This window comes from Pongo abelii, chromosome 2 (genome assembly GCF_028885655.2).
Source record: "Pongo abelii isolate AG06213 chromosome 2, NHGRI_mPonAbe1-v2.0_pri, whole genome shotgun sequence".
NCBI lineage: Eukaryota > Metazoa > Chordata > Mammalia > Primates > Hominidae > Pongo > Pongo abelii.
The window spans coordinates 101751475-101766423 of NC_085928.1; the positions used below are offsets into that span (position 1 = coordinate 101751475).

At 40.0% G+C, this 14949-nt stretch overlaps 1 protein-coding gene across 50 annotated transcripts in view; it reads left to right on the forward strand.

Annotated features, from left to right (window-relative positions):
* PBRM1 (polybromo 1) overlaps positions 1-14949 on the forward strand; it is a 142513-nt gene that overhangs the window by 75955 nt on the left and 51609 nt on the right. For all 50 annotated transcript variants that reach the window (XM_054552081.2, XM_024244402.3, XM_054552101.2 and 47 more), the window contains 2 exons: positions 3352-3994; positions 9580-9791. In XM_054552081.2, the coding sequence (XP_054408056.2) occupies positions 3352-3994; positions 9580-9791 (855 nt within the window). The remainder of the gene's footprint in view (positions 1-3351; positions 3995-9579; positions 9792-14949) is intronic.

A 14949-nucleotide genomic window follows, 5' to 3' on the forward strand; every position in this document is an offset into this window, starting at 1 on the left:
TGTTACCCATCATTTGTCAAAATAATGGCAAACTTATTTCCTATTCCCTTTTTCTTCTTTTTTTCCTAAATTATTTTAAAACAAATCCAATCATGTCATTTCACTTCCACATAGTTCAGTATGCATCTGTAATATGTGCAGATATCTGCCACTTTGTCTTTGAGGATAAAACAAATAAAAACAAAATAAAGTAAAATATGCAGACATTTTCATAAATAACAATGAAGTAATTATCATACCTAACAAAATTAGCAGTAATTTCTTGGTTTCATCTAATACTTGATAAATTGTCAAGTTCTACTGATTGTCTCACAAATGTATTTTTATAGTTGATTTCTTCAAATCAGGCTCTCATTTAGTTCTATATAATAAATTTGATTATTATACTCTTTTTTTTTTTTTTTTTTTTTTTGAGACGGAGTCTCACTCTGTTGCACAGGCTGGAGTGCAGTGGCATGATCTCGGCTCACTGCAGACTCCGTCTCCTGGGTTCCCCCAATTCTTCTGCCTCAGCCTGCAGAGTAGCTGTAACTACAGACACGCCACCATGCCTAGCTAATTTTTTTGTATTTTTGATAGAGACAGGGCTTCACCATGTTGGCCAGACTGGTCTCGATCTCCTGACCTCAAGTGATCCATCCGCCTCTGCCTCCCAAAGTGCTAGGATTACAGGCGTAAGCCACCGCGCCCAGCAGATTATTATACTCTTAAACCCATGATCTAGAGAAGTCTCCTTCCTTTTCTTTCCACATGCCATTAACTCATTGAAGAAATCAGGTCACTTTCCTGTACAGTGTCCGAAGTTCTAGGTTAGACAGGCTTGCTTCCTTGTGATATCTGTGAATTTTTTCTTTATTTCCCTTATTTCTTATAAATAGAAGTTAACTTTGAAGGTGCAATTAGATTAAGTTTCACCTTGGTGGTGATACTTTTTAGGGGTTTGCTGCCATTATGTTGTATCATGTCTTGAGGCAGTGTCTGGTTAAAGTAGAATCCAGATAAAGTCCACATACTGCAACTGAGTGATACTTCTTTTTTTTTTTTTGAGACGGAGTCTCGCTCTGTTGCCAGGCTGGAGTCAGTGGCACAATCTCAGCTCACTGCAACCTCCGCCTCCTGGGTTCAAGTGATTCTCCTGCCTCAGCCTCCCAAGTAGCTGGGACTACAGGTGTGCACCACCACGCCCGGCTAATTTTTGTGTATTTTTAGTAGAGGCAGGTTTTCACGATATTGGCCAGGCTGGTCTTGAACTCCTGACCTCGTGATCTGCCCGCCTCGGCCTCCCAAAGTGCTGGGATTAAAGGTTTGAGCCACCACGCCCAGCCTGATACTTCTTTTAATCTGTAAACTCCCCTCCATCTCTCTCTTTTTCCACCCCTTACCATTTATCTGTTGAAGAAATTAGATTTGTGCTATAGTTTCCCATAGTCTGGGTTTTGCTGATTGCATCCATATGTTGTGGGGTTTTTTGTGTGTTTTGGGTTTTGTTTTGTTTTGTTTTTTGGAGACAGGGTCTTACTCTGTCACCCAGGCTGGAGTGTAGTGGCACATTTTTGGCTCATTGCCACCTCCACCTCCCTTCTGAAGCAATCTTCCCACTTTAGCCTCTCGGGTAGCTGGGACTACAGGTACACGCCACCACATCCAGCTCATTTTTTTGTATTTTTAGTAGAGACAGGGTTTTGCTATGTTGCCAGGCTGGTCTTGAACTCCTGGGCTCAAGTGATCTGCCCACCTTGGCCTCCCACGGTACTAGTATTGCAGGCATGAGCCACAGCTCCTGGCCCACGATGTTGTACTTTCATGTGTTCCTCTGTCCTTTGTATTTTCTATAAATTGGTAGTTGGAGCCAGAGGCTTGATCAGATTGAGGTCTGATCCCCTGTTCTCTCCCTTAGGCAGAAAAACCGACTTCATAGGTAATATATGGTCTTCCGTCAGGTACATGTGAAACCTATTTATGTCTTTCTGTTAACAGGTGTTGTTGCACACTTCATTGATTATTAATTCATGAAAGGGATGTAAAATTATGATAGTTTTTAATTTTATTCCTCATTAGCTATAGAGAAACTTTGCCTTATCTAATATTTGATTAGCCAGTGGTACAGTGTTTTTTTTGTGTGTGTCTTGCTTTTTGAAAGGATAAAGCCTTGATTTTTGTTTTATTTTGTTTTCCCCTTTACCAGTTTTCAAAATATGCATTCTTTTACTAACATCCTTCAATATTTACCCATTTTGTTGTTTGTTTGTACGTATTATTAAGAACTACCAGACTTAAACATATGGCTGAGTTGTAATTAAAGTTATTGTCCTTATTGATACATAGGCTGGTTCAGGCTGGTTCCTATATTCTTTTTGTTTTGTTTTTTTTGAGACAGAGTCTCGCTCTGTCACCCAGACTGGAGTGCAATGGCTTGATCTTGGCTCACTGCAACCTCTGCCTCCTGGGTTCAAGCAGTTATCCTGCCTCAGCCTCCCGAGTAGCTGGGATTACAGGCACCATCACCACACCCGGCTAATTTTTTGTATTTTTAATAGACACAGGGTTTCGCCATGTTGGCCAGGCTGATCTTGAACTCCTGACCTCAGGTGATCCACCCACCTTGGCCTCCCAAAGTGTTGGGATTACAGGCATGAGCCACCACGCCCAGCCAGTTTCTATATTCTGTTGACATCAAGTCGTGGTAAGAAGTCATTGATAGATTCTTTACTGTCTAGTGTTTGAAGATATACCAGACTGGGAATCAGCTATTTGCCAAGGAGCTCTACCTTTTTCATGTTTCTGCTGAAAGGTGAGGGCTCCTCAACATTAGTATTTGGAATTAGTATTTTAAAACTCTAGTGTGGGCTATACTGCTACTGAGGTAGTCATTGTTTGTATGATTTTCAGTGGACAGAGCTAGGAAATTTGTGTGTTTGTTTGTATGTTTATATTTAAAGATAAAATACATCATAAGTTCATAGTGATACTTTCAATTGAGATTAAAGGCCTCAAGGTAATTATTAATGTCCTATGTTTTAACATCCGTTATCTCTTTTTATCCCATGATGAAAATCTCAGTTCTCAGGGATACCAGAGGTGATAGAATGTCACATAGCTACTCATTTGCTTTATTCCTTCTTATTCACAGCTTTCTCAACCTTACAGTAGTCTCCCATCAAAAATATAATTACTGAAAACAGTTAAAAAATTTTTTTTAATTTTTTGTCTGCAGGTTATATTTCACTATAGACATGCTAATTGCTAGGTTTTACAAATTACTTGGAATCGTCCCTTGTGGTTATGCTACCATCTGTATACAAATTTAGGTTCATTTATTTTATTGGTTTAACATTAAATATCTCTCTTTAGGTAGGAAGAGTGGCATTTCTCCTAAAAAATCAAAATACATGACTCCAATGCAGCAGAAACTAAATGAGGTCTATGAAGCTGTAAAGAACTATACTGATAAGAGGGGTCGCCGCCTCAGTGCCATATTTCTGAGGCTTCCCTCTAGATCTGAGTTGCCTGACTACTATCTGACTATTAAAAAGCCCATGGACATGGAAAAAATTCGAAGTCACATGATGGCCAACAAGTACCAAGATATTGACTCTATGGTTGAGGACTTTGTCATGATGTTTAATAATGCCTGTACATACAATGAGCCTGAGTCTTTGATCTACAAAGATGCTCTTGTTCTACACAAAGTCCTGCTTGAAACACGCAGAGACCTGGAGGGAGATGAGGACTCTCATGTCCCAAATGTGACTTTGCTGATTCAAGAGCTTATCCACAATCTTTTTGTGTCAGTCATGAGTCATCAGGATGATGAGGGAAGATGCTACAGTGATTCTTTAGCAGAAATTCCTGCTGTGGATCCCAACTTTCCTAACAAACCACCCCTTACATTTGACATAATTAGGAAGAATGTTGAAAATAATCGCTACCGGCGGCTTGATTTATTTCAAGAGCATATGTTTGAAGTATTGGAACGAGCAAGAAGGATGAATCGGTATGTTTTCAAAGCCAGTTTCATTTTGAGGATGTGTGCTATTTAATACAAAACAGATGAAAGAATATTGCTTTGATGTACTATTTCCACTTACATACGTGATTGTAGTTGGTAGCATGCTATTCTGAATTCTAATTAGCCAGAACTTCTTAAGAGTGAGTATATTCTGTGGGGGAGAGAAGGCACACCACTAAGTCATCTAGTTTAAGGCCAGTGAGGAGGAAGACAAAATTGAAAATCTCTTGAAAAGCATAAACTTAAAATACAGCCTTTCATAGAACGTGTTTTTTAAAAAGGTAAATGTTTCTAATTGGAAATAGTAACAGCATTTTTCTTTTAAGGTTTGTCTTCAGTGCACGAATGCTGTAAATAAAATAGCTCTAAGGTGTTGACCTAAGGTTAGACTGATAGAAATTTGATCACCATTTTAAGTACCTCAGAGGGTTTCTTTTTTTTTTTTAAATCTCAGGTTTCTCACTTTAAGAGCTTGCTGAAGACATTAAATGTTCTAAAAGAAGCAGTCAAATTTAGATTTACATTAAATTTCCTTCTAATTTTTATCTGTGATATATCTTTGCTGCATGTCAATAGCAAACTTGACTATTAAATTCAGCAATTACAGTGTATTTTATATGTGCTCTTAAAGACAGTTGGGAAAATATAAAAAAATAAAGATACAAACCTTACCTTCCTGGAGCTTACAGCCTATCATGTTTAGAACTAGACCTTTAGGCAGTGTAATGCCAGCTGGGGAATCTATGAAATCAGAATTTGCTCTGAACCTTTAAAGAAAAGCAAGTAGTAATGTTTGCTTTCAGTGTCTTTGCAAATAAAAGAAAAAAAACATAGTAACATTTGCTGCTTATGTTAAGCACCAGCTCTTTGTAAAGCACCATGCTAAGCACTTTATGAAGGCAGTCTCTAACCCTTATGATAGCCATTCTAGATAAGTGATAATCTTTTCAGTTTGCATATGAAAGAATTAGAGGCATAGGCAGAGAAAAGTTACCCATAGTCATGCAACTAGTAAGTGATGTGACTTGTCTTGCTCTCCACTGCAGAGGGCTACTCCTGAGCCAGTTACCAGGACAAGTCATGGAGCACGGCCATGGATGATAAGCCTTGAACTCTGTGCTCTAAAAGCTTGAAGTCTGATGGATGGGCCAGGACTTACGTATGCTTAAGGGAAAAATAATTCCAGACATGAGACAACATACCACAACCTTATATTTAGTACAGATGGTGATGTAAGGAACTCTGTGGGCCACAGTTCTCCTAAAAAGGCATGAGGCATCAGGAAAGAATGGGATGATAGGTAGGGTTCAAATGAATAGGCAAGAGGATATTTCAAATAAGATGAATGTTATGAGCAAAGGAATGGAGTTAGGAAATGAATATGATATGTTTAAGAGACAGGGATAGAGTTGGGGCCAGTTTGGTGAGGCCCATGTGTGACACCTTTAAGAAATGGTCCTTAATAATATGGTTCTTCAGCAATTGAGTAGAAATAAAGAGAAGGATGGAGGGACATCTTGCAGTCAAAAACTCTTGGAGTTACTCATTTATTCAACACATATTTATTGAGAGGCTACTTAATGAACATATTCTAGATGCATGGAATACACCAGTGGGCAAAACAAACTCTGCTTTCATGTAGCTTAGACTTCTTTCTGTTCTTGTTCTTGGCTTAAGTAGTCCTTAAGTCTAATACCCCTCCCTTCCTCCCCTCCCTGCTTAGCCCCATTACATCTTTGTGTTAGTTCTGTGAGTCTTTCAATGAGTATTTGTCTTCTAGATTATTAGGAACTTTGTTTATGTTGTATAGATGATATGTTTATTTTAAGAATTAAGATTTGTATATCTAGGAAATTAGCTCTTTTCATTCTCCCATTGTTGACATGATTGTTTTTTGCTTTTGAGGCCTGGAAGTTAGAGTCCAAGGTGTATTTTTACGAGATAGTGATGCACACAGTTTTACCCTCATGCCCAGAGCTTTGTTGAAAAACAAAAGGGATCCCTGGTAATTTAGTAGTTAGGAAAAATTTTTAAAAGTAAAACATACGGGGAGCCATTCTTAACTTTGTGAATGAAGATAGTATTGTGATTGCTTATAGTACTTATTAAGAATAAGTACTTAATAAGAATTGATGGGGATGCATCAATTTAGTGAATGATAAACTATGCCTTTAACTACTATATTATCAGTAACAACGCTAGGCATCCCAGAAATATTAGTTCATAAATTCAATGAAGTCTGCATACAGTAGATTTCCATGTTGATCTCTAAGAGTCTTCATGCTTCATCACCATTTACCCCTACCCCTACCCACCACTGTTACCCAACATCACCTAGGAGTTCACAGGCTAAAATAGAAGGAATCTAAACGGCGAGACATAACAAGAGAGAAATTCACTCAGGTGACAATAGTTTGTCCATCAACAGTATTTAGTAACAGCACAGTGCTGACTCATGCCAGTTGGCTGCTGGTTTTTCTAAACTGCTGGCAGTATTCCCAGACTAAACACTCTGACCCCCTTGCAGGTAAAAGGGACCTGTGAGAAGATGAACAAGGGAAGCATTAAGAGCCTCCTGTATTCTTAATTATTTCCTTTTGCTGAATGTCTGCCTTATATAAAAAGATTACTTACCAATTGAGGGGAATTTAGAGTTCTTTTTCCAGCTTATGTTCCTGCACATTCAATGAATACCTGACCTCTTAGATTAATAAATTCTTTATAGTGCTTTGAATAAACAAAAAAGCATATACTAGGTGTTTAGTGACTCTTGTACAAAATGTTCATTTCTAAACCATGCGATATGATGGAATTATGATCTGCCCTTTTAGTATACCATGAAAGGTATTTACAAAAATTTTACAAAAATTTTTTACTTTTAATTTACAAAAATTTTCACTTTTAATTTTATACTTAAAATTGTACACTACTATAAAATGAACTTTAATTTCAAGTGAACAGAATTCAAATATCTTCATTCAGAAAACAGACATAAAATTATGTTTTAGGGGCCAGGTACAGTGGCTCACACCTGTAATCCCAGCACTTTAGGAGCCCAAGGTGGGAGGATGGCTTGCACTCAGGAGTTTGAGACCAGTCTGGACAACATAGCAAGACCTTCCTTATCTCTACTTAAAATAAAATTTTAAAAATCAGCCAAGCTTGGTGACATATGCCTATAGTCCCAGCTACTCGAGAGGTTGAGGTGGAAGGATTGCTTGAGCCAGGAGGTTGAGGCTGTAGTGAGCCATGATCGTGCCACTGTACTCCAGCCTGGGCAACAGAGTGAGACTCTGTCTCAAGAAGAAAAAAAAAGTGTTTCAGGGGTGTCTTCCCTTGGTTTTATTTTTATTGCTTTCCTACAAGTATTAGCATTTCTATGACCCCAAAAGATATTTAAAACCTTTCCAAGGCTGGACACAGTGGCTCATACCTGTAATCCCAGCACTTTGGGAGGCCACAGCGGGCGGATCACCTGAGGTCAGGAGTTCGAGACCAGCCTGGCCAACATGCTGAAGCCTCGTTTCTACTAAAACTACAAAAATTAGCCAGGCATGGTGGTGGGTGCCTATAATCCCAGCTACTTGAGAGGCTGAGGCAGGAGAATCACTTGAACCTGGGAGGCAGAGGTTGCAATGAGCTGAGACCGCACCACTGTACTCCAGCCTGGGCAACAAGAACAAAACTCCGTCTCAAAAAAAAAAAAAAAAAAAGACTTTCCACAAACACCCATTTAGTTTATTGATCGTGTCTTTTAATTGTTTGTCAGTTCACCTTTGCTGATGGGATGGGAGCAGCATTCTGGGGACCTCTCTGAAGTTTGTTGCTCTAGTGGCATGTATCAGCAGGTGGCCTACTTGGCCACACTCCTCTGACCAGAATGTCTCTGTAACTGCTAAGACCTTTGTGGTTAGTTTTGTGAATAAGTTTTTAGACTCTAGTATTCTTAGTTAATAGAATTCTATTTAAGCCAGCCAGGTGTGGTGGCCCACATCTGTAATTTAAGCACTTTGGAAGGCTGAAGAGGGAGGATCACTCGAGGCCAGGAGTTCGAGACCAGCCTGGGCAACACAGGGAGGACCCTGTTGCTACAAAAAATTTAAAAATTAGCCAGCCTGAGCCCAAGAAGTTGAGGCTGTGGTGAGCTGTGATCACGCCACTGCACTCCAGTCTGGGTGACAGAGCAAGACCCAGCCTCAAAAAAAAATAAAATAAAAACAATTGTATATAAACCTTCCTCAGACCACAGTGGACTAGAAACAGTAATAAAATTTCCTCCAGTCAAAATTCTAAAGTCTGAAGTTTATTTTGCCCACTCCCCACATTTTTTTTATTTATTTATTTATTTTGAGACAGAGTCTCACTCACTCTGTTGCCCAGACTGGAGTGCAGTGGCGTGATCTTGGCTCACTGCAACCTCCACCTCCCGGGTTCAAGTGATTGTCCTGCCTCAGCCTACTGAGTAGCTGAGATTACATGTGTGCACCATCAATTTTTGTATTTTCAGTAGAGACTGCGTCTCACCATTTTGGCCCGCCTTGGCCTCCCAAAATGCTGGGGTTGTAGGTGTGAGCCACTACAACTGGCCTGTTTATTGATTTTTTTTTTTAAGAGACAGGGTCTTGCTCTGTTGCCCAAAGTGGGAATGCAGTGGTGCCATCATAACTTACTGCACCCTCGAACTCCTGGGCTCAAGTGACCCTCCCGCCTCAGCTTCTCAGATAGCTAGGACTGCAAGTGTGTACCCCAATGCCCGGCTAATTTTTTGTTGAGACAGTGTCTTGCTGTGTTGCTTAGGCTGGTCTCAAACTCCTGGCCTTAAGCAGTCCTCCTGCCTCGGCCTCCCAGAGCATTGGGATTATAGGCATGAGCCACCATGCCTGGCCGCCTTATTTCATAAATGAGGAAAGAGACTCAGAAAAGTTCTGGATATGACATACATAATCTTTTTTCCGTCTTTCACTATGTTGCCTTTGCTGGTTCCCCAGAATTACACAGTTATTTCTGGGAAACTAAAATGAACACTAACTTTGAGGCCTGTAACCGTTATAGAATACGTTCATGGCTTTGCTTTAGGTTCAGATGTTCACAGGGTCTCACTAGCCTAAGCAACCATGATGTAGGACTAAAAGGAAGAAAATAGAGCCTATTATGTAACACATCGGTCTGCTATTAAGAGAAAATAAAAATTCAAAGAATAGATACAAGTAAGTGTTGAACATATTGTGGAGCCTTGGTACAATTCTTGGTTCTGGCAGCCACCTTCCCCTGCCACAATCGATTGATGCGTGTGCCATGTATCTCCAAGAGAAAATACGTGAGGCCTTTCCTTTTACATGATGTACAAGAAGTGAGCCTTGAAGTAAAGGAAAATGGTGGGCATGGGGCTTACCATGGTAAAATGACACTTTGGATTTTGTTCTAACAAACTTCAGAAAGATACTCTTCATAGACCTGTACAGAAATACCACTATATCAATTAAAGAAGCATTTAATAGAATTTAACATATAATTGAGGTGTTTAAAAAAAACAGCTTGTGTGTCAATGGATACTCTTGATGCTGTTATAGGACAGATTCAGAAATATATGAAGATGCGGTAGAACTTCAGCAGTTTTTTATTAAAATTCGTGATGAACTCTGCAAAAATGGAGAGATTCTTCTTTCACCGGCACTCAGCTATACCACAAAACATTTGCATAATGATGTGGAGAAAGAGAAAAAGGAAAAATTGCCAAAAGAAATAGAGGAAGATAAACTAAAACGAGAAGAAGAAAAAAGAGGTTGGTTTCTTTTCATTTTATTGAATATGAAAAAATGTACTGTCTTCTAGCTGTTCTCATAATTAGCTGTGGAAAAGAGTCCTGTTTGTATGAATGAAAACTCAGGGTATTGACTATATTGGAGTAGACGCAATGAGATGGAAATATTTTTATAGTTATCAATTTGGTCATCAGACCTGGGAAAGATTGAAAGTTACCTGTGACACAGCTGTTATCCTAGCATTCCAGGAAAAGAGTCAGTTAATTCACAAGTGTGGGGGCTTAATGCCTCTTTATATTATTGGTAGATCAAAACCTAAGCAGGCCAGCTAGAACTAGAAAGCATTCTCAACAGTGAGTCCATGAAGTTTTCGCCACATCATACAGTAGCATTGCTTTCCTCATAGATACTTTGGACCAGACAAGTAGATGATATTTTGGTTGAATCACATACCTGGAGAAAAGTTTTATTTTAATTGGATCAAACTATAAAATGTTACTTTGGGTCACTTGCCAGAATTTAGAAATATTTTGATAACAGGACCTTATGATTACAAATTGGATCATTTCTGATAAAGTTCAAGTTCACATAGATTCCTAGAATATGTGACTCTAAGTTATGTTAATCTATGGCATCAAATCTCCTCCATAGATTTTTTCCCTTAGGCAAGAAAACAAAATAGATTGATTTGAAGCAAATTCTTACAAGCGATGGCATACCCCAAAAAGAAGAGAAAGAAACCTGGCTGGTGAGAATAGTAATTTTGCCAGTATAGAACTAACTGCAAAACCAACTGCTTTGTCACCAAAGGAGATATATGATATACTCATTGAGGAAGATAGTGAATATATATGCGTGGGGTTTAGGGGAGAGGGGAATCTATGACTTTGCCAGCTAAAAGTGGTTGATGCAGAAATGCATGGAGTAAAGCTGCAACTTTGATGGCCCAAGGTGATGATCCAAGTTAAAGAATATTCTGAAAATTAGACGTCTATAAAAGGCCTCCACACATTCCCAGCCAGCTGGAAAACCTACACATGCTGTGGGGGAAGATGCAAAAGAACCTGGTGAAAAGCAAAATCCAAAGGATACTTGAAAATTGGCTGCAACTTTGAGTGCATCCCCCAACCTATACACAGATCTGTCAGCACATGATACATCCTTATGGGCTTGAGGTAGTTAAGTACAACCTTCACCTAAGTCATTGGCTATAGAAAGACAGGAGCAACCCCTAGTGTCAAGTTTCCTTGTAGACCTATAGTGGGAGCTCCAGAGGAGGGAAGAGAAAGGGGGAGAAAAAAGATTTGAAGACATAATGCTGAAAACCTCTCAAATTATTGAAAAACGTTAACCTACAGCTCCAAGAATTTCAAGTAAGATAATCACAAAGAGAGCCCCATTTAGATACATCATCATCAAACTGGTGAAAATCTTGAAAGCAGCAACTGATTGATCACATACATGTAATTATCTGCACGTTCCATCCAGGGGCCTGGGGATTGTCCAGCCCAATTGATAATTAGTGATACCTGAGCACATTTCCCAGCATGTGGGGTCAGGGCCACTCAATCTGTCACTACCACCACAACTGGCACCCATCTTCATGTGTTACCTGTCGGTCCGGGTACTAGCCCACCCATCATAGTCATTGCCAGCACTGGTGCTGAACACTTGGGTCCCAGAGAGTTGTCCCAGCACTGCTACTGCTTTCACCCTTGCCACATCCACTGCCCAAGGACTCGGGAACCCACCCACCTGCTTGATCCACTGCTGCCATTCCTGGCACTCCAGCAAGGCAGCTGGAGTCCCAAGAATTGACCTGCCTGGACCTGCTAACACCAGTGCCAGTATATACCACTCTGGGGCCCAAAGCATGGCCCCCTTGACAGCCCAGTCCCCAGCAGTACTTTACCACAGCCTCCACTGTCAACTGCGCCTCAAGCCAGGGGCCCCTGCCTCCTCCGCATCCCCCACATTAGTTAGGAACTGGGCTCCACAGGAGTCGGTGAGTGGCAGGCAAGCGAACATTACCCCCTGAGCTCCGCTTCCTGTTAGATCAGTGGTGACATTAGATTCTCATAGGAGCATGAACCCTATTGTGGACTGTGTATGTGAGGGATCATAAGGTTGTGCACTGCTTATGAAACTCTTAATGGCTGATGATCTGAGATGGAACAGTTTCATCCTGAAACCATCCCACCCAACCCTCATCCCTTACCCCCACAAACCCCATCCTCGTCTGTGGAAAAATTATCTTCCATGAAACTGGTCCCTGGTGCCAAAAACGTTGGGGGCTGCTGCCCTAAGCCACTGAGGAAGTCATGGATACCACTGATACTGTTTATAGTAGAAGGAATCATACAGAGATTACACTACTGTACACACCCAGATTCAAAACCAAAGTATCCTGCCCAACCAACACCACAGATACATCTTCAGGGAGAAGTCCTCTTCTACAAAAGTAAATTCAGAACATTGGAAGAAGTGACTGTTATACCAGACACACATATAATATCAATGTAAGGACCCAGGAATCAAGAAAAAACAAGGAAATATTACACCTCCAAAAGAACCCGGTAATTCTCTAGCAATAGATTTCAGTCGAAAAGTAATTTAGCAGCTGGGCGCAGTGGCTCATGACTGTAATCCCAGCACTTTGGGAGACCAAGGCCAGCAGATCACGAGGTCAGGAGTTCAAGACCAGCCTGGCCAACATGGTGAAACCCTGTCTCTACTAAAAATACAAAAATTAGCCAGGCGTGGTGGCGTGCGCCTGTAATCCCAACTACTGGGAAGGCTGAGGCAGAAGAATACCTTTAACCCAGGAGGTGGAGGTTGTAGTGAGCCAAGATCGCACCACTGCACTCTAGCCTGGGACAGAGCAAGACTCCGTCTCAAAAACAAACAAAGTAATTTATCAGATTCCAGGAAAATAATTCAAAGTTTGATACAAGAGAGTTCTTAGAAACATTACAAAGAAATCAGAAAAACAATTCAGGATATGAATGAGAACTTTATCAAATATCATGAAAAAGAACTAAAAAATTCTGGAACTGGAGAATTTATTGAATGAAATACAAAAGATATTTGAAAACTTTAAGAACAGACTATATCAAGCAGAAAAAATAATTTCAGGAATTGATGACAGGTCTTTTGAAATAGTAATAACTCAGTCAAAGAAAAATAAAGAATGAGCAAAGCTTGGTAACATAAGGGACACCATAAAGTGACCAAATTCTCAAATTTTCAGTATTCCTGAAGGTGAAAAGGAAATTTAAAAAGGTTGAAAAACCTATTTAGTGAAATAATGGATGAAAACTTTCCAAGTGTATCAAGAAATTTAGACATCCAGTTACAGAAGAGTCAAAGATCCCCAAATAGATAAAAAGAGAGAACTTAAAATGTTCCCAACACATAGAAAGGATGGTTACCCCAAATACCCTGACTTGATCATTACACATTCTATAAATGCAACAAAGTGTCACATGTCCCCCATAAATATTTATAATATTATATATCAATGAAAAAACAAAAATTGTGATTGTAATTAATATCACTGAAATGCACACTTTACATTGGTTTAAATGGCAGATTTTGTTATAGATTTTTTATCACAATTTTAAAATGTATTTAAAAATAATACATCCATGAAATGTTAATGTTTTTATAAAAAATATTTTCATATGCAAGTCAGATTGACAGTAAGAAAAAAAATTTTTTTTTTTTTGAGATGGAGTCTCGGCTCTGTTGCCCAGGCTGGAGTGCAGTGGCGTGACCTCGGTTCACTGCAAGCTCCACCTCCCGGGTTCACACCATTCTCTTGCCTCAGCCTCCCAAGTAGTTGGGATTACAGGTGTGCCCACCACCACACTTGGCTAATTTTTTTTTTGTATTTTTAGTAGAGATGGGGTTTCACTGTGTTATCCGGGATGGTCTTGATCTCCTGACCTCGTGATCCACCCGCCTCGGCTGCCCAAATTGCTGGGATTACAGGCATGAGCCACCACGCCTGGCCAACAATAAAAAATTTTTTTAAATTTGATTTGTATTTCCCTGAAGTTTATAGTTACGTTGAGCATTTTATCATATGCCTATTGACCATCTATATGTTTATAGTTAGATAGGAAGGATAAGTTACTAGTGTTCAATAGTACTACAGACTGACTATAATTAACAATTTATATTTTCAAATAGCTAGAAGAGTGGATTTTGAGTCTTCTCAACATAAAGAAGTGATAAATGCTTGAGATTATTAATATGCTAATTACCCTGATTTGATTGTTATACATTGTGTCCATGTTATTGAAATATCACACTGTACTCCATAAATACGTGCAATTTTTTGTGTGTGTGATGGGGTCTCATTCTGTCACCCAGGCTAGAGTGCAGTGGCACGATCATGGTTCACTATACCCTCAACCTCCTGAGCTCAAGCGAGTCTCTTGCCTCAGTCTCCTGAGTAGTTCAGACTAGAGGCATGTGCCACACCCGCCTAATTTTTTTTTTTTTTTTTGAGATGTAGTCTCTCTCTGCTGCTGAGGCTAGAGTGCAGTGGTGTGATCTCAGCTCACTGCAGCCTCTGCCTCCCAGGTTCCAGCGATTCTCCTGCCTCAGCCTCCTGAGTAGCTGGGATTACAGGCGTGCGCCACCACACCCAGCTGATTTTTGTATTTTTAGTAGAGACGGGGCTTCACCATGTTGGCCAGGCTGGTCTCTAACTCCTGACCTCAGGTGATCTGCCTGCTTCCGCCTCCCAAAGTGCTAGGATTACAGGCGTGAGCCACTGCACCTGGCCTAATTTTTTAAATTACTTGTAGAGATGAGATCTTGCTGTGTTTGCTCAGGCTGGTTTCAAACTCCTGGGCTCAAGGGATCCTCCCTCCTCAGATTCCCAAAGTGCTGGGATTGCAGACACGAGCCACATGATTATCATATGTCAATGAAAAATAACAAAAGCCCAAAAAGTGGTGTATTCATACAATGGAATGTTATTCCACCATAAAAAGGAATGACATCCTTATTCATGCTATGTAAATGAACATTGAAAACCTTATGATAAGTGAAGTAAGCCAAACTGAAAAGGACAGATATGGTATTATTATACTTTTTTGAAGTATATAGAATTGGCAAATTCATAGGGACAGAAAGTGGAATAGAGTTTGCTAGGGGCCAGGTTGC